The sequence below is a fragment of the Acanthisitta chloris genome, unplaced genomic scaffold (genome assembly GCF_000695815.1).
Source record: "Acanthisitta chloris isolate BGI_N310 unplaced genomic scaffold, ASM69581v1 scaffold28399, whole genome shotgun sequence".
In the NCBI taxonomy this organism is placed as follows: Eukaryota; Metazoa; Chordata; class Aves; order Passeriformes; family Acanthisittidae; genus Acanthisitta; species Acanthisitta chloris.
In genome coordinates this window covers 21170-43610 of record NW_008690263.1, presented here as the reverse complement: position 1 = coordinate 43610, position 22441 = coordinate 21170, and the positions used below count along the sequence as shown (strand labels likewise).

At 45.6% G+C, this 22441-nt stretch overlaps 1 protein-coding gene across 2 annotated transcripts in view; it reads left to right on the top strand.

The window, feature by feature from the left end:
* Positions 1-1731: 1731 nt before the first annotated feature.
* EYA3 (EYA transcriptional coactivator and phosphatase 3) overlaps positions 1732-22441 on the top strand; it is a 35190-nt gene continuing 14480 nt past the window's right edge. The window contains exons 1-8 of one of the 2 annotated variants that reach the window (XM_009081755.1): positions 1732-1764; positions 4249-4292; positions 6708-6787; positions 9310-9376; positions 10167-10309; positions 15670-15807; positions 20397-20479; positions 22122-22305. In XM_009081755.1, the coding sequence (XP_009080003.1) occupies positions 1732-1764; positions 4249-4292; positions 6708-6787; positions 9310-9376; positions 10167-10309; positions 15670-15807; positions 20397-20479; positions 22122-22305 (772 nt within the window). The remainder of the gene's footprint in view (positions 1765-4248; positions 4293-6707; positions 6788-9309; positions 9377-10166; positions 10310-15669; positions 15808-20396; positions 20480-22121; positions 22306-22441) is intronic. The other variant, XM_009081756.1, reaches the window with a different exon arrangement.

Genomic DNA, 22441 nt, shown 5'->3' with positions numbered 1-22441 from the left:
TTGAAAATATTTTAAAATTATTATTTAAAATCAAGTTTTGTATTTAAAATAAAATAAGCTTCCATCACTGAAGCTGATGGAGGAAAAACTGTAAAGGGCTGTAAAGTGGTGCTTTGTATTGTAGACTTTCTTGTGTGTAGTGTGAATAGGGCAATTTCCAAAGAACCTGAGTTATTGAAGAGCATTATTCTAAGTTCAGCTGACTTACAGTTCAGGCAATGAGGGTAAGTGGCTTTGATTAGGGGCTGCAGCCTTGCAAAATCCTCAAGCTCTCAATGAAATCTTACCCTGGCCTGTACAATACACCCTGGCACGTAAGACCTGTCCAGAGATAAGGCAGAAATGCTTTGTGTTTTCCTGGTTGGTAGTGAATTATTCCGGGCTGCGAGGCATCCCTGTGGCTGGCACGTGGGGCTGTGCCGCGGGCACGCTGCACGTGCTGCAGGCTAAGTAGGTCTGGCAGGGCCTGCTGGGGGACAGGGCTGTGCTTTTCAGGACGCTGCAAAGTTGTTCTGTAAACTAGATTAGTCTCTTGGTGTGGGCCCAGTTCCATGATGTGAAGGTACCTGAATGCTCCGGACAGGATGGGGAAAGGGAAGGTCCTAGAGGAAGGAGTGTCTAAACAGCCTTTCACATCTCCACTGAGATGTGCAGCCAGACTTTCCGGGCTGCGGAGGCAGGAATAAGTTGTGCTTCAGGAATAAGTTGTGCTTCGGCACAGAAAGGCACCGAATTTAACGTCTTCCAACGCACTAAGTGTTTTGCAGCATCTCTCCTGGTTTGTGTCACCCCGAGGCTCTGCTGTGTGTGCAGGAACGTGGCCACGTGCGCGTGGCAGCCGGCGCTGCTGGGGTGGCACAGCAGGCACTGCGCGCACCCGTCGAGGGTCAGGGTTGGTTTTAATGAAGTGGCTCTGAAATGAGAGGGAGAAGGAGTAAACACACAGGTCACGCTGCCTGTGCACGTCAGACAGGCAGGGGGGAAGCCATGAGGACAAGGGCCTTTATCTTTTGCCCGACAAATAGCAAAAGGTTAATCAGGTTGTGAAAATAATCTGCAAAATTTCCTTTCCGTGACTTTAGACCCCTAGGGGGTATCAGCTCTTTGGTGCAGTGTACAGGATCTCTCTGCTAAATGCTTCCAAAATACGAATGGTTTTATAAATTTCCACCAACTTTCTCTTTTCAAAAGATGCAGTTGAGCCAACGAAGAGCTTTGTGAATTGGCCACGACCGGCACTGTGTGTAAATGCATTTAGGAGTACTGTCTTGTCCTGATTTTTTTTTTTTTGATTGTTATATAAATGTTCTAAATTAAAACAGGTTAGATTGAATCACGCTGTTTACTGACCTAGTAGACCAGACTTGATCATTTAAAGTGTCTTTAAACTCGTGGTGCACGTGTCCGATTGGTACGTTAGCTCCTGCGCCCCGCGCAGCCCAAGTGAATGATGTAGAAATGTGCCATGTGCGTGAAAAATCTCTATCTTCGAAGCTTAGAGCTAAATACCTTGTTTATGAAATCATTCCGTATATTAATTTTGTCTTTTATTTGGGAGATGGCAGCACGAGTTTTGTGGGAGGAGAATATAGCAATTACTGTTCTCTGATAGCCTACATGATAAGCCCCCCAAAAAGTACATAAAGCTATGAACACCTTCTTTTGACAGGCCTTGAAGACTGCTGAGGAACACAGGATTGCAATAATTTAAACATTGAAATAGTAATACCCATGGAAGAGCCACAAGACTTACCCGAACAACCAGTAAGTGCATTTAAAAAAGGCTAAAAATTAAAATAGGAAACAAATTGGTGTTCTCACAAATTCACTATACAGTTATTGTCATGAATATTGGAATAGAAGGTTTATATTTAGTATATTTATCCAGAGGAGAAAAAGCATTTTGCTGTTTGTAAAACGTGCTGTGCATTTGATTTACTGTGACTGTACAGGCAATAGTAGTGAAGGAATAGTTATGTATGCTTGAACTCTATGAATGTTTCTATGCAAAATTAGCACTTGTTATGCTCGTAAAACCAGACTATTTCAAGCCTGTTGCAGAGAAAATAACACTCACTACTTTAGGGACAGAATCAGCATGCTGGTTATTACAGGGTATGTAGTCTTTGATTCATCTTGTGCTTGAGAACTTGAAAAGATCTGTGATCCATCGTCTCCACAGCTGGAAAGCATTTTTTAGTCTTAATTTAACGGTGTGTTGGAGTAAGGAAGCATGACTTCAGGTTCAGATTGCCATGTATCTGTGAAATATTTGCTGTACTGTTTGCAAGAATAATAACTGAGATAACATACAACTGATATGGCATAAAATAACTGATACTATCACAGCACAGAAGTATGAGATGAAGTTAAATTAGTGTATCTAAAACAGAGCATAGAAATTAAGCAGAAGTGTTTGTATTCATGTTCTGTTTCCAAATTAAACCTGAGACAAACTCAATATGAAATTGCCAAGTGAAACTTACTGTAATTTTGGAGACCTTGTCAAACACACAAAACCAGAGTAACAAGATGAGGGCACTGTGGGGATGTTCTCATCGAAAAGATCTTGATGCTTTTTGATGCAAGAATTTTATGTTCTTCAGTTAAACTAGTTAGGAAATGCATTACATTGTCCTTGATGCAATTTTATGACTTAAGAACAGTTGAATGAAATGGAAATGTAAATTTCCAAGGTTCAGAACCTTGCCCACCACAACCTGCAGGTAATGGGTTGTGTAATGTGCCCAAAATGGGAAGCTAGGCAGCAAAAACATCTAGTTTGAACTCCAGCTATTTGTGGGGCTTAAAAATGAATAAAATGTTTATATTAAAAAAGGAAATACCTCTATTTACATCCTTATCTGATGAAAACTGTGTTTATTCTTCAGGGCATGAGAGACAGGGCACAGCTAATTTTTAGTACATGGAAACAGATTCTGCTGCATTTTTCAGCTGAAGATTTCCTATGCAATTCCTTTCAAGTACCTGAGGCCAGTCAGTCATTCTGCAAGAGAATGTGGGAGTAAACAGATCACCGTGAGGGAGTGAAGTGGGATTTTGAGTATGGTGTCACTTTTTGCAGGGGAAAATGAAAAGAACAATTTTTATTTTTTTTCAATAGTGAGACCATTCCTGAAAGAAGTGAATTTTCTTGATTTAAATAAATAAAAGGAAACTAAATTCAACTTTGCAAATCCATGTGAGCCGAGTAGCCCTGTGCTGGTACTGTGCACAGTTGTTTTCTTCCCAAGTGATTTTGTTTTTCATAATCACAGGAACAAGATTAGAAAGCTATTTTAAAAAATAATGTTTGTGGCAAACTGTTGATAACTGAAGCCAGAAAGGAGCCTGTGGAGAAGTCATCAGAGTTCAGTGTATTTTACTTCAGAAAACTTAGTTTGAAAGTGGGGTAATTTTCTTGTGTTGGTATGGAGTGATGGGAATAATTGGTCTCAAAATGCATCTCTTCTAACTCAGTGTTAGTCTGATCCCTCAGCCCTGTGCTGTTGCCTGACTTGTTGTACACAGGTGTCTTTTGTCCGTGGCTTTTGAGGGTTTCCTCCCTCTGCAAGTCTGGATTGGAATGGAAACAGTTTCTGTGCATGCTGCAGAGCTAGAAAACAGAATCAGACTTGGGAAATAAGAGAGCAAAGGGAAGTTTGGAGGAGTGTTTGTAGCCTGCACACAGAAAACTGACTTTAGGTTCAAGCCAGTGCTGTCTGTGGGGTGAGACCCTGTCCAGGAACAGGATCCAGTGAGCAGCTAGGAAATCAGAGTAAGTGTTGCATTGGTTTTACTCAGGAATCTAAACTCCTGATTTGTTACAGAAAAGGTAGTCAGGTTCTTATCTTTATATACTATTAAAATATAGTGGGGAGAAAGTGAAGTTTATGGCCACAGTGCTGAATCTATGCAGAAGTAAGATCTACTTAAAATTGACGACTGTTTTATTCAATTTCCACATACTTGTCCATGTCAGCCATTTGTGGTTCTATGTCCCAATATCATCTGATACTTCCATAGCTAACATGGCAGTTCTTCTGTGCCAGAGTCAGTGTTAGCCCTTGCTTTCTAACCAGGTTTGTTAGGAGCTGATGACCCTGTCACACTGGTGAGCTCTGGTGTGCAGGGCAAGGCTAAACCACCACTCCAGTAAGCAAAGGTGTTGGCTGGTGGAAGTGTGTGAGAGCTTCCCTCAAGGACAGCTCATGCCAGTTGTGGCTCTGAATGTTTTTGTCTTTGCAGGTGAAAAAAGCCAAGATGCAGGAGTCCAGAGAGCAGAGCCTGAGGTATGGAATTTTTTTGTTTGGAACGTTCTTAATATTCTTTTCTCATTATAAACTTCCATTTTAGAAGCTTGCCTGTTGTTTTGTTTTTCACAAAGCTTGGGCAAGTACAGTCCCTTTTGTATTTCACATAATTTTGAGATTATGTTCCCAATAAAAACCATAATTAACTGGCCCTTTGGTATTAAGCTTCTATAAAAATGGCTACAGAGAGTCTTAATGGCATCATCAAGGCTCCTGCTGTTCACAGAATGTGATGAAACTGTCATATACTGCACATAGCATTTATTTTAGTGAGGCTCAGGATGATTTAATGATGTCTGTGCTATGATTCTCAGCAAAACTGTGGGTAAGTACTTTGGGAAATGAAACCCTCTTGAGCTGACAGCCTCTCCTGAGTAAAGCTGTTGTGTGGTACTATTTCTAACTTCAGTAGATACTTACTGATGGGTATTGTATTTAGGAATTAATCACTGTTATTACCTATAATGAGAATAGCTTTATTAGGATTTATTCTGTTCCTCTGAGTGGCAGCAAATGGCAAATACACTGTTTGGAGTCTCTGCCATCCCAGGAGGAGCGAGGAGGAAACACCATGTGTGCCATTTCTGCAGGAGTGGACATGGTCTGTTGGAGCCTGAATGAGGACATTGGGACATTTTGTATTTGTTTCTTTTCAGTTAAGGGAATTCTTCAACAGGAAACAGTGAACAAACAGTGTGTGAAAGAGGCAATAGGTCTGAAAGTTAGAAATCTGAGCTAATCACACAACCTTCCTTTCTGGCTGCTCTGAGGTCAGAGGAACCACATCCTAGAAGGGTTTTTTCCTCTCTGTTGGCTGCAGAGGGGCCAAGGGCAGCACCAACAGGTCTGAACACACCAGGGTGAACACTGTCCCTTCTTCCATGCTTCATCCTGCTTCAGTGTGATCACAACTTCCCTAGGGGTGCCAGGAGCTCAGGATTTGAGTGTAAACATCTTTATATAGTGTTCAGAAGTAGAAGAGGGATAAAATTGCATTCCTAACCTACTTAAATATTCTGTTTAAAATATTCGGGCTCTTATTTTGATAAAACTATAGATGATTTTAAGTTTCACCTTTGGACTAGTCTAAAATAATTGATTAGACCTGTTTCTCCCATCCCCCTGCACTACTGAGGGTGAAGGAGGGAGGGAAAATTGGGACCTTAGTTGAGCCCAAGAGGCAGGGAGAGGTGGGGAAAGGTGTTTTATGGTCTGGGTTTATTTCTCACACAGCCTCCTACTCCCTGTCAGCTCAGCACCCTTAGGCTCTCCATGGGAGTTTAATTTGCTCATCCAACACAAAACCCATGCAGTTATTTTTGCTGTGATGCTGAGCACTCAGGTCATGGAGGGGTGCAGAGAGTACTGTGCCTAGTGCACACCTGAGCCAAAAGCAAAAGTCCTTCCCCAGCAGCAATAAGCAGTTACCTTGGCTCCTTCACCCTGGAAAAGCTGCAGCCTGAGAATGTCAGAAGAACACAGAGATGCCTCAAAACCTCATGAAAAGCTGTGTTGCAGAACTAGCAATAATAAAACAAAGCCAGCAAGGCAATCATCAAGGAACGAGCAGTTTCATTCAGAATAAACTGCACTTCCTGCTCTGTAATGAACAAAACAGCACTGACATGGAACTGAAGTGGAGCAGGACACATCCAAAGTAATCCACTGACCTGCAAATATGTAAGTGCAGAAGTGACCCCCAGGTCAAGGATGCTGCAGCACTGGTTTTCAGGGACAGAGCCAGCAGTGAGGCAATGCCCATGGGCACAGGAGCCTGTGTGGCAGGGCCACACATACCACTCATGGCAGCAGTACCTTGGCTGCTGCAGGGGGTAAGGGGAAGCCAAGGGTGTGTGAGAGCAGCCAGCAGTGCCCTGGGAGCTCCGTGCTGCTCCTTCCTCTTGGACTGCAGGTTGATCTCTGCTCTGCTCTGCCTGGAGCACCCCCTCACCTTCCCCACTGACCTTGGGTCTGCATGGCTGTTTCTGTCACATCCTCACTCCTGTTTTTCTTCCCTTCTTAAATATACCATCCCAGAGGTGCTCCCACTATCATTGATGTGCTCGGCCTCAGCGACTGATGGATCAGTTTTGAAGCTGGATGGCTTTGGCTCCACTGCACATAGGGAAGCTGCTGGCAGCTTCTCACAGAAGTCCCTGCAGCCCCCCAGCTGCCAAAACCTGCCATGCAAACCCCACATAGTTCAATGCCTAACTCCAGCTGCAGATCTCTCACTCGGGATCTGTGTCTGAAATATCAGATCACTCACAGCTAGGTTCTGTGAGGAGTCAGCATGCCTCAGTCAGGAAGGTTGAACCCAAGGGCTAATGATGCCCAAGGATGTTAATTTAAGAGTTCATCCTGCTAATGCTGAGTCTTTGTTTGTCCTGACAGTCATGTGAGCAACGCAGAAGTCAGCGATCAGAAACCTGAATCTTCAAGCCTTGGTTCAAACCTTCCCATGTCCAGTGAGAGTGAGTATCTACTCCCACCATCCTCCCTCTTTTCCTCCACTGGTACCTTGCTTCATCAAGCACAAGCTTTGTCTCCTCCTTGCAATCCTTGGCCTGCCCTCACTATCAGCTGTGAAGTGAACATTGGCTGTAGTGTTTACAAAGCATTAATGCCTGATGGTAAGCAAGTGCGTGTTTCTAACAAATATTTTTGTGTCACTGCCCCCCAGCTTGCTGCTGGGCACTGTGAGTCTGATCTGCCTTAGGCATGGCTTCTCTTGAGGGTTGAGTTGATCAATAGTAATGCCTGTTGTAAAAGATGTTTTATAAATCATTATCTCTGCACAGCTGGTTGGGACTTTTGTAACAGTATGCCATAGGCTTCATCTTAGACTCCAAACTGTATTGAATGTCTTAGGACATTCTTAGACTCCAAACTGTATTGAATGTCTGCAGAAAGCCCTTAGGAAATAAACAGAAAGGAAACAGGCAGGAAACACAAAGATTGCATAATGAGAGGTGGAATGTATCCTTTCTTTTGGAAAACAGGGCTGGAGTTATTAGGAAAGTCAGATTCCTGTGTGGAATACCTCTGCTGATACGTATTTCTAGGTGTAAAGCAGCTCATCTTGACTTAAAATGTGTAATGTGTAACTTTCCATTGTAACTGATGTCCTCTTTGCTATTTTAATCCACGTGCTGTGATGTTGCAAGAGTTAGCAGAAGTTTTAGCCTGCAAAATCTGCTGCCTGACTGGATAAGCCATTCACAAATCCCCGAGTTTGCATGCAGTGTTATTGTGGGGTTTTTGCCTTTTTACACCAATAGATAATTCTTTATGTGCTATTTTAAAAACAAGAATTCTAGAAATATCATTACTACCCAGATGAATATTGACATTCTTTGAAAAACCCACAAAACCCAAACATTTTTGCAGCAAGGATGTGGGAACATCTGACAAGTGTTGAATGAAAGCCTTTAGGTCTGGAATTTCCCAGTTTGTGTTTCCTGTCGTATCCCTGTGCTCACACCATGAGTAAAGGCAAACGCTGAGGAGCAGAGGGAGGTGATTTGTGGACCAGTCAGAAGGTTTAGAGCATGTGGCTGATGGTTTGTGTTTCTCAGCTGCTTGTGTTCAGATTACACTAAGAGAAGGTTATTGAGGTGGCAGAATGCCCGTTGGGTTTAGGCTTGCCTGTGCCAACTGACTTACTCTCATTAGTGTGTGTAGCTGATGAAAGAGTTAACTACATGGTGATACAAGAGAATAGTGTTCAGATATGGAGATCCTGACTTGTTGGAGCACATCATTGGCATGGGGATCAAATCCCAAAGCAGAGTATGCTGCTAGCCATGACTGTATGCCTTTCTGAAGGCTGTTAACTGAGTCACTCCAGAGGGAGAAGGAAAGTGTGGTCTCTTGTAAATGGTAACACTGGAGGAGCCAAGCCCTGGCCCCATGCAAGGGAGACACTGTTAGCCTGGATCCCTTCCTGGGCAGGACTGGAGCCTGGGTGTTTTGCTTCCAGAGAGGAATCAGCTGGATCCACAGCAGTGCAGATGTGTTTGCTAAGGGTTTGGGTATGGTGCTTGTAGATCCAAATGGATAAACCCATGTAACTATGCAGATACACAACCACATATGTTGGAGCTCACAGCAGTGTTCTGCACTGTGGTGGTGCCAAGGGAGCTGCACAGGGCCAAATTCTGTGCCAGGGTCCTTGCTTTCCTAGTTTGATGGGTGGCTGATTATTTGGTCAGGTCAGCTGATGTGCATCCAGGGGTTTTTAATGGCTCTTGGTTAAGCCACAGCAGCTCAAGCCTCCTTCTCCACCCAGCCCTGAGTGCTGCAGCAGGTGTCTTACAGGGTGAGCTAGAGCCATGGGCTCTGCTGAGTGAGAAGATTTGGAACATTTCCTCCTTGCATGTGCAACCTGAGACACTCTGTCTTACCAGTTTCAGAGGGGAAGTGCTGTCGATTTATTCAAGAAGAAAAATGGAATAATCTGATTAAGTCTAACTGCCAGATTAATTCAGAGGAATCTCTGGGCCCTCTGCCTCTCTGCCTGTCTGGGGTTTAGGCTGTTGAGCTGGAGCTGCTTGTTTTAGAGGAAAGACTTTGTTGGAGCCATGCTCAGGTGGAGTATGTAGGGGAAGAGGAAAACTAGGCAAAACAAGCATTAGGAATGCAGAAATGTTAGGTTTGGTGCAGATGAAGCCCCTTTGGCACATGCAGGGTTTGGGGCAGGACTGAAATTAAAGTTTCATTATGACAAGTGTGAAAGATGATGGTACCAGCTAATTAAGAGAAGGAGCACTGTTACACAGGGAGGAATAGTGATTGATCTGTGAGCTGGCAAGAACATTTTTGTGCTGGTGTAACAGTGTGGTTTTGAGAATTTGCTTTGAAGCAGATATTTAGGGCATTAAAACCCCTTGTAAATCCCATGTCTTGGTTAAAATGTGGCTTGAGTACTGATATTTGTCTTTATTGTTGGGTTTTGAAAGCACCTCTGTAATTACACAAACTATTTTTCTTTCAGTTATGGCATGCACTGATTATATTCCAAGGTCATCAAATGATTATACCTCACAAATGTATTCTGCAAAGTAAGTCAAGCAGCTGTTACTGAATTCTGTAACTCTGACTTCTTTCTGAAGTAATTTTTTTGCATCTTTATGCATTTCTCTGATGCTGTAAATTCCACTTTGATGCCTGCTGGCAGCACATGCTCATTGCTGCAGACACTGAAGCTGGCAGAAGTCACTCTTTGGCTTCAGTGACTGTTGGTTTATGACTGCAAGGATAAATGAGCCCTTTCAAGCAATTAACAACACAATAGCTTTGGTGAATAATGCCCATAATATTTGACAAATAAACAAAATGAGCACAAGTATATGTAAGGGGATTATAAGATCTTCTCATCATCTCTGTGTTTAGGGATCTTTGTAGCTCTTCCCTTTGGAGCAGGACAGGCCTTAGCCCCCCTGCTTGCTTTGTGAGTCTCTCTGTGTGTCCCACTAGCTCTGACACCTACTACTGTATTGCAGTGGCTTTAGGTCTGGTGTGGCGAGGCATAAGTGGGACTAACTGCTTGTGCCTGCTGGGTGGGGAGTTTGTCCTTCCCCTCTCAGCCAGCCCTCCCAGTCCTGGGATGAGCACTGGTGCTCTGGCCTCAGGGAGGAGCCAGTTTCCTGGTGTCACTGCAGGGAGCTGTCAGCATCTCTAACCCAAGAGCCTGCCTTGGGAAGCACAGGGGATTTACTGCACTAAGCACCTTGTCAGTCTGAAAAGTTAGTTCTTTCTGAAGCAATCTTTTAATGTGCATTCTGGTTTGGAGGCTGAAAGCTGCATAATGTAAACAGTTCCTTCTGACTTTTGTTCTCTCTTTTCACGAAGGCCATATGCACATATCCTTTCTGTACCTGTATCAGAAACCATGAGCCCTTACCCTGGTCAGCCTCAGTACCAAGCACTACAGCAGTCCCAGCCCTACACCATCTACCCCCAGACCACCCAGACCTATGGACTACCTCCTTTCGGTAAGTAGCGACTTCTGAAAGCCTTCTCCGTGCCTGCAGTTGTTGTCTTGTGTTCATTACAAAGCCAATATGAAGCTTACCCAGGTGTGTTTGAGAGAAGAGTTTCTAGGAGATCATGTGCCTTAAATTGTAGATAGGCACTGATCACTTGATGGAACTTCATCTTACAAAATACGATTTCTTACAAAGCTGTTTTCCTGGCTGTTGGTTTGGATGTTTCCCCATGAAGTTTGCCAGATGGTTCTTGGTTTGGGATCATAATTGTCTCCAGTTGTGGTATAGCTGTGTTTGTGCAATTTCCTTGACACAACACCCCATAGTACAGCATCTCTGCTGAAGATGTTTTCCTTTTTGCTGGCCAAGATGAAGACATTTTCATTATTTCATCTTTCACCAAATGCAGATTTCATGCTGAAATATCTTCAAGTTTACTAGACAAATAATTTGCTTAAGTTGCTCTAATAGCTGAGCCCCCCTGAGAGTCATTCCAGCCTTTGCAAATGCTTGAAGGGTTAGAGTTCTTTTACCACTAAAGCTCCATGGCAGGGTCTGAGCTATCCACCCTGTGCATGGAGAGGGAAACACACCTCTGGGGGTTGGACTGTTTTACAAGATAATGGCTGACTTTCTCCATGGTATGCAAATGGAGCTGAGGAGGAGTAATGCTGACAGAAAAATGGATGTGTTACCCAGTGCAAGGAGCTGCCTGGTTTTTCCTTGTGCTTTGTGTATTAGAATCATGGAATATCCTGAGCTGGAAGGGATCCCCGAGATCACCAGTCCAACCCCTGCCCTGCCCAGGACACCCCAACAATCCACCCTGGGCCTGAGAGCATTGGCCAAACACTCCTGGAGCTCTGTCAGCCTTGGGGCTGTGACCACTGCCCTGGGGAGCTGTTCAGTGCCCAAACACCTCGGGGGGAAGAACCTTTGCCTCTTCTCCAGCCTAACTCTCCCCTGACACAGCTCCAGCCATTCCCTGGGTCCTGTCCCTGGTCCCAGAGAGCAGAGATGGAGCTGCCCCTGCACTGCCCCTCGGGAGGAGCTGCAGCCCCTGGTGAGCTCTGTCTCCTCTGCTGCAGATGAACACACCAAGTGCCATCAGTGCTCCTTGTGTGGCTTCCCTTCTAGACCCTTCACCATCCTCATGTCCCTCCTTTGGACACTCACCAATAGCATTAGATCCTTCTTATATTGAAGCACCTGAAACTGCCCCAGGACTCGAGGTGAGGCTGCCCCAGCACAGAGCAGAGCAGGACAATCCCCTCCCTCTCCCTCTGGCCATGCCTTGCCTGATGCTCCCAGGACAGGATGTCCCTCCTGGCTGCCAGGACACACTGTTGACTCATGTTCAACTCGCCATCATCAGGACCCACAGGGCCCTTTTCTCAGGCTTCTCTCCAGCCTCTGTATGAACAGGAAGGACATGAATGTGTCAGGCACTGGGGAAAACCCACACGACTGACCATCCCTCTGCACATATCAAATATGATAACTGATTATTAAAAATGAATAATTTAACTTCTCTTTTCATTTTTAAAGTTGCCCTTCTTGGTTTCATATGTAAATATTGTATAATGCTGCCAGCCCTCAAGAAATGGAAGGTGGCAGAGGCTGTTGTATCCCTTAGCACCAGGCTCTGATGAGAGGGGAGAACATCTCCCCATTGTGCAAGGAACCTTGGGGAGCATCACAACTGCCCATGGCAGTGGTAGAGTCACCATCCTGGAAGTGGATATGGTATTTGAGGACATGGTTTAGTGGTGAACATGGTGGTGGTGCTGGTTAATGGTTGGACTTGATGATCTTAAAGGTCTTTTCCAACTCTTTTAACACTTCTATGATTCTATGTGTCTGTCTCAGGGGCTTGTGGTGGTGCTGTACAACCAGATGAACAGAGCCTCTTGCAGGTGTATCTGTAGTGCTAAAATCCTAGTGTCTTGATGTGTAAAAGGATGAATTTTTCTTTAGTTGAAGCACTAGATGTCTTTGAATAAAACCAGCTACATTTCTGGCTTTGTTAGCTGCTACCAGAGCAAGGGCTTTTCTGTAGGTTACAAACCAACTGATTTGTTGTGGTATTTTTGAAAGATGATGTAGAAAGAACAATACAGCTGGACTCTGCTTTGTTAAACATAAGTTAAATTACTAATACTGTGATTACTAATGTTTGCTGGAACACACTTCTGTCCCCTGGGTGCCTGCTCTTTGGTTTCAGTGCCTTGTTGCACTATTTGCTGTACTTGAACAGGTTTTCCCTTTGCTGCATTTATTTGGTATTTCTTCACAGTTTGTTGTGGATGGTGCACTGAGGCTGCTTGGTGTGTTCTTGGGTATTCTACTGTGTCACATGTTGTTTTTTTAAAAGGATAAATATTTGTAAATAACGTGGAGTGCTCCAGTGAAGTTGTTTAAGAGGGTGTTTTAGACTTCTACAATTTCTGGAGTGAGGGAGGGTGTAGGGTTTGTGTGTGTTGTGTGTGTAATGATTTGTTGGTGGCAGGAGTGGTGGCTGTATTTGGGGGGAGTGTTTGGGTGTTTTTAATCCAAAGGCTTTGGTATTCAGGGGTACTCAACTGCTTCAGTGTTAACACTCTGAATGTGACACTAGAAATTTCTCTCAACATCTGGCAAGAGATCTGCATGTTCTGTTGACTTCAGAGGAACTTCTGTCTGTAAAATGTCTGAAATGTGATCGGTTACTGAAACGTCTTGGTGTGGATTTTGAGGTCTGTTGTTATACACCTGAATTTTTAGTGTGAATGTAAGTGTTAGGAAGATGTTAAAAGTCATTATTTCCAGTAATGGAAATGATACTGGAGCGTTACCTGCTGAGTCATGCTGAGAAGACAGACCTTACAGGGTGGTGCAGAGGTGGAGGGTGGAGGACTGAACGAGAGCACTGCAGAGGGAATTCTGCAAACTGCTTCTGCTCACAAAATCTCCAGTGAGCAGGTGAGGACCAACACCTTTGTCAGATGTTTTATCAGCATCAAATGGCCTGTTTCAGAGGTGGGCATGTCTTCTTTCTACTGTGTATTTGTTTCTATGGCAGAAAGAAGGCACTGTGGATTATGTAACTGGAATACAACAGTATGAAATTCAAGCAAGCTGACAAACACAAGCTCAATCTTGAGGTCACTCAAGTCAGGATGCTGCTTTCAGAGAAGAGATGACCTCTGCTGTTGCCTGTTTGTCACCTCTCTTGGTGTTCTGTTCATTGCTCTGCATGGCACACACTTGTGGTGTGGAGAGATTTTTTTAAGGAAGCATTAAAATAAGAGTAGTGACATCTAGGCTGCATATGTGTAGCTGTAAGCTGGTCTTAGGAGCACCATGGATGTGATGGTTTGCATTAGCACAAGAGGAGCCTACAGGTGATGGGCTGTCCTGTGTGGGGCCTTTCCATGCATGGAGATGTGTCCTGTGACATTCTGTGACATGTGGTGCTGCTGTTGGACGTAGAGAATTCTCATTCCCCCTCTCCTGGCTTCCTCTCTATCATCCTTGAGGCTGTACTAGCTTGTAAGTGCTGTCCTGCAGAACAAGAGGGGAAGGACTTGTGCCACCAGGCCAAGAATGTGCCTTGCTGTTTGGAAGGTAGGAGATGTGTGTGACAGAGATAGTTATAGCAGGCAGGGACTGAAAGATGCTGTAACACGTCCTGCACTGGCATCCAGCCAGCACTGGGAACCCCTCTGTGGGTGCCTGGCCTGGTGTCATACTCCTTGTGTGACCATTATCCTGCAGCATTCCCAGTGGGTTCAGGTTTCACTGTCGGGTTGTTTGGCACTCTGTGTGTCCTGAGACCATCACATCCTGTTGCAGTCTGTTCATTGTCCCTGCCTTGTGCTGTAGGGATCTGCTGTCTACTGTCCCCTGAAACACTGCCCACCTGTTTGGGATGGGGCACTCCCTGCCAGACTGAACAAACACAGCTACTCTCACTCTCTTCAAAGGATCTGTTTCCCATGGGTTTTACTCTGGAGTTTCTGAGGTGTATCTGCAATCTCTGGAATCAGCCTTTCCCTTTTGGTTGCTATTTATCTCCTGGTCCTGGAGGTTTGAAACAATAAGCAAGACACAGCTTGAGAGTCAAACCCCAGGGGTGGCTGTACAGAGGGGAATGATGTCAGTTGACTCATAGGTGGTCAGTATGAGAGCAGATCTGTAAATCAATCAAAGGGCCCTTGCAGACTTTAATGCTGAGAAAGCAGCAGCATGGAGTGACCTCTTGGAGCTGCTGCTCTTGTCTAGCTTAATGGACTCTCCCATGTCTTCTGGGTAAGAGACCTAGAGCTTGTAGCTCATCCTGCAGGAGTGAGCAAAGGGCTGCAGGTGGCTTCTGCAGCCTTGGTGCTGTTTCTGGGAGGGGGGCTTAAGGAGGAGAGTGGTCTTTCTTCTGGCCCTGAACTTTGTGTCTAGCTTCAAATGTCCTTTGTCCCTCTGCTTTGCACACTCCTGCTTGTTTTTAAGTCAGTCCTCTCAACCTATTCCTGCTTTCTAACCAGGACCAGGGGGAACTGCCTTTGGCTTTGGCTGTACATGTGGAAACACTCAAAGGAAAGGCTGAAGAGCTCTGAAGAGTGAGGCCTGAGCTGAGCTGCCTCAGTCGAACGCTGTTAGCACCTGCTAGTGCAGTGGCCTCAACCTTAACACAGCACCTGAGCTGAGCTGCACTGCTGTGTGTGCCCTGCACAGATAATTAGGCACTCTGCACACTCTGCGCTGTGCCCAGGCTTGTTACAAGAGCCTTCCAGAACAGGAAAACTGGAAGAAACATGTAGATTTTTAACTCTGGGTTTTTTAGCTCTAGCCTTCCAGAACAGGAAAACTGGAAGAAATATATAGATTTTTAACTCTGTTTTTTTTAGCTCTATATTTGTTGTTGTCAGTCTCTGAAAATTGCTGACTTGTGGCTTGTTTTAAATCACTCAGCCCAGAGCCTAGTGAAGCAGTGGAAGGGTTGACCTTGACCTCCACAGATCCCCACTTAGCCTGGCTGTGTGACAGCTGAGGTCATCTGCAGTGCTGTGCAGCTCAGCCCAAACTCAGAGGGACTGGCAGGTCCTTTACTCCCATGGGACAGTCAATCTTAGTGACACAAACAGATTTTTAGTTGAAAGCTTTGCAAATTGGTCTTGTTGGTGCTTTTCATCTTCTCTTTTTCAGCCAATTTTGTCAGCAGCTCTAATCCATGCACAGCCTGACAGTCAGTGCTTCCATTGCTGAAATTAAACATTTCCTGTGTGTCATCTGTTACTTGCTTTTGTGATGAGCCAAAACCTCAGTCTGAGGTAGCAGCATGCTGTTTGGTGCCAGCATACTTGTTTGTAACTGGTCCAATTTATCTGATTCAGGTGCACTGTGGCCAGGTATGAAACCTGAAAGTGGTTTAATTCAGACTCCATCTACAAGTCAGCACAGTGTTCTTACCTGCACTACAGGGTTAACCACAAGCCAGCCCAGCCCAGCACATTATTCTTATTCCATTGAAGGTAACTTGGCATGGTTTTTATCTGCATCTCTCTCCACCTAACTGAGTCCAGATACCAAACCAGAGAGGCTTGCACGCTTGTCCTTGGTTTGTGCATGCTTCCTCATGCTTTGCCTCTTCTCTCTTTGTGCCTCTGTGTGTGTGTGTGTGTGTGTTTGGATTCGGATTTGCCTCGTACCTGTGTGTGCACCAGGCTGGCTCCTTGTGCCATGCTGCTGGGCTGAACAGGGTGAGGAGCAAATGGGAAGGGGAGAGGAGACAAGTGATGTGTTCTTGCATGCTTTACTGGGAATGCTCCTGCATTTCTCTTTGTTTGTGGTCTTTAGCTCAATGTCAGGAAATACGCTGATTTTTTTTTTGCCAGGAAATATGTTGGTTTTTTAAACGTTTATGTAATTCCTTCTGGAGGTAGATGGATCTTGCATCTTTTATGTAATTCCTTCTGGAGGTAGATGAATCTTGCATCTACACACACACACACACACCAGGTTGGTAGATCTGCCAGAAAGTGAATTTCTCAGTATAGAACTAGCTGCAAATACTCCAGCTGCTGGAAGTGCCACATCTAAGAAGGCAAGAGCTGAATTTCACCAGCTTCCACAGCAGTTTTCAGGAGTGAATGTGCCAGAGAGCTGAATAATGGAATATTGTTGCTTATGGCAAATATGTGCAAATTGATACCTTTTTTTTGGCAGGATTTTTGCCATTTATGTTTTGGTGATGAATTGTGAAAACTTGTCTCTTTCTCTGAAGGTTTTAAAACATTTCAGGAATTCTCAGTCTATTTCTTGTGGGATATTTTCATGCAGTAATTCAGGGACTTGAGGAGCTCTGTAGTTCAGCCTCCTGCTTAAAGAGCAGTTGATACTGAATTCAGAACCAGTTGCGCAGGGCTTTATCCAGTAGGATCTCCAATACCTCCAAGGATGGAGACTGTGCCAGTTCCAGCACCTGAACTGTCATCATGGTGGAACTTTCTCTTTTGTCAACTCAGAGCATCTCCTTTTTTGCACTGTGACCTTCTCTCCTTCTGTTGTGCACCTGCACAGGAGCCTGGCTCTGTGTCCTTGCCAACTTCTGAGCAGGTACTCTAACCCAAAGCCACCTCCTGGCTCGACAGTGCCTCTCCCCTGAGCTGAGCTGCCTCTCACAGGGCCTGTGCTCCAGCTCCCTTACTGGTTTGGTGACTCGTAGCCAGACCCACTGAACTTCATCCACGTGTTTCTTGTGCTTGAGGTCCCAGTGAGTCTGGAGTGCCAAGCGAAGGGCAATCATGCTTAAAATTAGCAGTAAGTGGATTTTAGCAGGTCTCTCACTGCCAGGAGGGCCATGTGGTGCATCATGGTACTTGCTCAGCTTGTGTCATTGTGGCAGTCAGTGGCCCAGTATAATATTTATCCTTAGTTTGCTTTTCACATTCATAACAACACTGGAAATAGTCCCTTGCTGGCAACACAACTCTCCTCCCTATATTCCCACTGGCAGAATGAATTACCATGTTCCCTAGCACCAGCTTTTAACTGCCAAGGCTCAGGAATCTTCCCCACAACTTGACCCCTGGCAGGTTTCCCAGTGATGTCCCATGGGGAGCAGGTGGATCCCTGGGGGTCAGTGAGTTGACAGACCCACAATCAGGGCTTGCCTTGCAAAGGAATTGTAAAATCACAGACTGGTTTGGCCTGGAAGGACCTTAAAGCCTATCCAGTTCCACCCCCTGCAGTGGGCAGGGACACCTTCCACCAGCCCAGGCTGCTCCAAGCCCCATCCAACCTGGCCTGGAACACTCCCAGGGATGGAGCAGCCACAGCTGCTCTGGGCAACCTGTGCCAGTGCCTCAACACCCTCACAGGGAGGAATTCCTTCCCAATGTCCCATCTGTCCCTGCCCTCTGGCAGTGGGAAGCTGTTCCCTGTCTCCTGTCCCTCCACCCCTTGTCCTAAGTCCCTCTGCAGCTCTCTTGGAGCCCTTTAGGCACTGGAAGGGACCCTGAGGTCTCCCTGGGACCTTGTCTTCTCCAGGCTGAACACCCCCAGCTCTCTCAGGCATCCACATAGGAGAAGGATTTTAACCATTTGTTCTGTGCTGCTGTGAGAACGTGTGATGTGAGGAGTTTCCCTGCAGGCTGCTCTCTGAAAGTCTGCAAAAGTCACCTCAAAGTGTGCAAAAGTAAACTGAGTTGTATAAATGCTGTTGCTTTTTGGAAAAAGCCTTTTGCAGACTGGCAGGACACTTCCTTTCTTTTTGGATTTGCTGCATTTCTTCTCACCAAATTAGCAAGCAGCTGGTCCAGGGGTCAGAGCAGTGCAGGGGCTGCTGCCAGGGAGGTGGTGGAGAGCTACAGCAGTGGACAGAGTTCCTTTATTAGTAATCCCTGGAATATCTGTCATTTTCCAATGAAACCAGCAGGGCAATACAGTTACACAACACTACTGATGCACTGGAGGAGCATTTCAGTGCATGGAGCTGGTATTGGCTCTTTGAAAGTGACTGAAGCAAAACAGGTTGAGTTGATTAAGGCAGGGGAGGTAGGGATGGAAGGTCTAGGGATGAGGTCTGGAAGTGGGGGAGAAAGAAGAGGAAAAGAGTCACTGCATCCTCAAGGCAATACTTGTGTTTGCTGATCTTTTAGACCTGAGACTTTGTGGTAGTCCCTCTTGGAAAATCCATGCCAAGTAGTTTTGCATAGTTCTGGCCCATTCCCAGGTGAAAGGAACTGGCCCACAGTGCAGAAAGAATTGGTTCCACTGTGTGGTGGGAGCTGTTTGGAGTGATCTGATGTGTAGTACAGCACAGAGACAGGGTAATTAATGGAGAGAGACCAGAGTTAAGATAAGCAACGAAGTTCATCTGAGAGAACCTGTGTTTTCATCAGAATGCCAAACGTTGGAATTGTTTTGTGTGATTTCTTAACTTCTGTAATCAATGTCAGTGGAGAATCAGCCTCTGCAGAGCACTACAGAGGTTTGCTGTCTGTGATAGTCCTAGGAGCAGTGGCAAAACAATCTGTCTTCAGAGAGTTCCTCTGCCCGGGCTGTGCAGGGGGTTCCTGGAGGGCTGTGCTTCTCAGGGCCCTAGGAAGGGGCCTGATTACCTTAGGGTAATAACAGCCTTGGTTCCCTAGTGTGTAGCTGGAAGGAGCCTCCTGTGCTCACCAGGAGTGTCTGTGACAGGTCCCTTGGCTCTCACAGCTGTGTAGCTACTGTAGGTCCTCGAGCGTCTTCATTGCCATTATTACTGCTCAGTGCACCTTTTGCCGAGTGTTCTTCCCACAGAATTCCCTCCCCTCTGTTTTGAACACTGCTGCTTCTGTCTGTGAAGGGATTCTCAGGGGCTATTTGCTTCCCTTCATTTCTGCTTCCACAGAGATGCCACCCTTCGCATTCCTCACCTCCTGTAAACTGTGTTTCTGCACCTCTTCTGCACCTGTTTCTTCTGTTTTCTCATTTTTCTTGAGGCACATTTGGGATCCATTCCTCTTTCCAGGAGCCCCCAGGTGGTGTCTGTGCTTGCCATAACACAGCGTGTGCTGGTTAGAGTTCATGCTGGGTCTGTTTCCCTGGGGCAGCAGGACCAAAGCCGTCGGAAGCTGAAGTTCTTGGGGTGGATTCTGCACGGTGTGTTTGCAGAGACAGAGGGATTTCCTCAGAGTGCTGCTAGAGGATACTGTGGATTTCTGCAAGTCTTTACATCAGCATCTAAAAGTGATTTTTGGTTTTATTTGTGTGCAGAGAAAGGAGGCTTAGGAAAGAAAATGGTTCATGGTGGCACCTGGTTTTGTACATCCTGGTTTTGTTTGTGCTGATCTCGTCATTGGTTGTTATCCTCATGAGTCCAAACCCACGTGAGGAATATTTAGTGGAGTGGCTGCAAAACCCCAAAATCTGCTGAATGAGTGGTGTTCCCAAATGCTGCTCCAGCAGCCTCTTCTGTGTCTTGGGAGAGCTGAATGCAGCGACATGAAGACTATTAAACATCTTAAAGTCCATACTATCAACTACATGTCTCTACTGATTTTCCAATGTGCTGTGGACAGATTATTTCAGAAGGTCACATCCAAAAAGCACTCGTAGTCTCACAGGGATGTGGGCACAGATGGTCACTTTTTGCAGCAGGAAACACTCTTTTTCTACTATTTAAAATATTCCTTTTTCCTTTTTTTAATCTATTTAGACTAAATCTGCTAAGTTCAATGCAGAGAGAATTTTTTCTATCAGAGAATTTTTCTGTCAGAGCTGATTTAAACCCATTCATGTCCTTTTTATTGATTCATTCTGATTTATTTTCAGCTGCTACTGATTGAACATTAGAATGTGGTTTCTGTCTTATCAACACTTGTAGTAAAGATGTGAATCCTTTTTCATTCTACATCAATTCCTTAATTTAAAAGGACTGTACTAAGTCTCCTTCCCTGTAAGCCCAGTTGAAATGCAACTGGTGTCAAAGTACACCCCAGCCCTGTCCTGGCTGTTAGCAGCAGTGCTGCTGGAGGCACAAATGCTTGCACATATGCCCAGTAAGTATTTATTTCACAAGTTCTCATCTCCTGTTCTTTTCTGGAAGCATTTAATGCAATAATTATTAATTTTACAGCGTCAACTACCAATGCCAGTCCAGTCTCTACAGCCTCCACTGTTGTCAATATTTCCACGTCAGCAGTAGCCAGCATCTCACAGGTAAAACCTCTGCCTTGGTAAGTTTATGTGCAACATCTCCTTCACCTCTGTTTAACGCATTATTCAAAATTAACATGAGAACACCAAGTATTTGCAGCACTTCCAGTGGAGCACAGTGGTGCTGGAGTTGCTGGGCTCAGTGTGTAACTCAGTCACCAAATCCCTCTTGCTGTCCTTTTGACCATGGTGCTTTTCCCTTTGGTCTTTGTAACAAACTCACTTTGTCTGTTCAAAGCTGTTTCCTCATCTGCAGATTGTGAGGTGAGTCTTAAACTGAGATCTTTTCAAGAGAGATGGTGGGAAAGAAACCATAGGACCATTTTGAGGATTATACCCAGGGAGGCTCAGAGGTGGATGGTTTTTGGATGTGTTTGTTCTCCCTCAGCAAGAATAGAAAATTAGGTTGTACACAAAGAAACCTCATCCCAGTAAAGCAGGAGATACATTCTGGTGGTGTCAGAGTAAAACAAGGTTCTGCAGCTAGCACAGAGCCCTTCATCCTGCCTGTCACCTCTGTGGGGAATACACAGCCCTGTCAGTGGTTGACTGTCATTCTGAGTACTTGAATGTACAAAGGAACCCTTCAGTGTCCAATTTTGCAGAAAGAGAATAGGAAGTGTGAAAAATGCAGTGGATGCACAAAAATCCTTGGAACTGTAAGGGGGAAAAGCATTTTTCTTTCAGTATTTCAGCCCAAGGTACCTGGTTCACAAACCCAGGCTGCTCTTCAAGGCAGTCAGGAAAACTCAGTGTGCCAAAGAGTGTGATGTGACATTTGGGGTCACTGCTTTTTTCACTATCAGTAACAGAAATGACAATCCTCAAGTGCAGCCTCAGGTGCTCAGTGATCTCCTAAATGAGTAAACAGTTTTCATACATGGATACTTTTCATCACAGCATGTAGAATAATTGTTGGCTGAAGTCAGGACTTGAGGAAATGCTGGTTGTCCTGTGGCTCTCCTGACTGGGCTTGTGCCTTCAGCCAGGGCCAAGGCTACTTCTGTTGCTGTCAGTACATCTGGTATCAGGGCGTCAAATGCAAGACAAAACCATAAATTCCAGAGCACAGAGGGCACTGATGCCTTGGCATCCACTCAGAACTCCCCTGTTGCTGTCACATCATTCATTATGAACTCATTCTTGCAGACCCTGGGGGCAGAGGAGTGGCCCTGTGATCACTGTCCTCCTCTGCCAGACCTGCCTGTGCAGGGGCTCTTGGGCAGTCAGAGCTCTCAGCCCTTTCTGGAGGTGTCCTACATATGCAGAGGCAGCATAAAGTCAGACTGTGCCTTGCTGGGATTTCTCTTTGACAGGATATTCCAGCACAAAAGTCATCCTGATGCTGAGTGTTTTCTGAAAGAGCTATCATAGCTTCATAGTTTCATAGTATGTTAAGGTTTGGAATGGACCTCAGAAATGATCCAATCCTAACCCCCTGCCCTGGGCAGGGACACCTCCCACCAGAGCAGGTTGCTCAAGGCTTTAGCCAACCTGGCTGTGAACACTGCCAGGGCTGGGGCAGCCACAGCCTCCCTGGGCAACCTGGGCCAGTGTCTCACCACCCTCACAGCAAAAACTTCTGCCTAAGATCTCATCTAATCCACCATCATCTCTTACCATCACTAACCTTTTCCTCCCACAGGAGTATCCTACGTACACGATCCTTGGCCAGAGCCAGTACCAGCCGTGTTACCCGAGCTCTGGTTTCGGTGTGGTGCCAGCAGCAGACAGCAGCTCGGAGAGCAGCACCATTGCCACCACCACCTTCCCAGCTGAGAAGCCAAACGCTGCGGTGCCTGCGCGGGCAGTGCAGAGACCTTCCTCTGGTGAGGCTGGGCCTGGCAGGGAGCTGTGCAGTGCCTGTGCTGAACAGGGCAGTGGGCAGGCCTGGGGAAGTGTTTGCAGGTTCTTTTCATGCTGGCATGGACAGGTGCCATGCTTTAGCCCCAGCAGCAGCCAAGC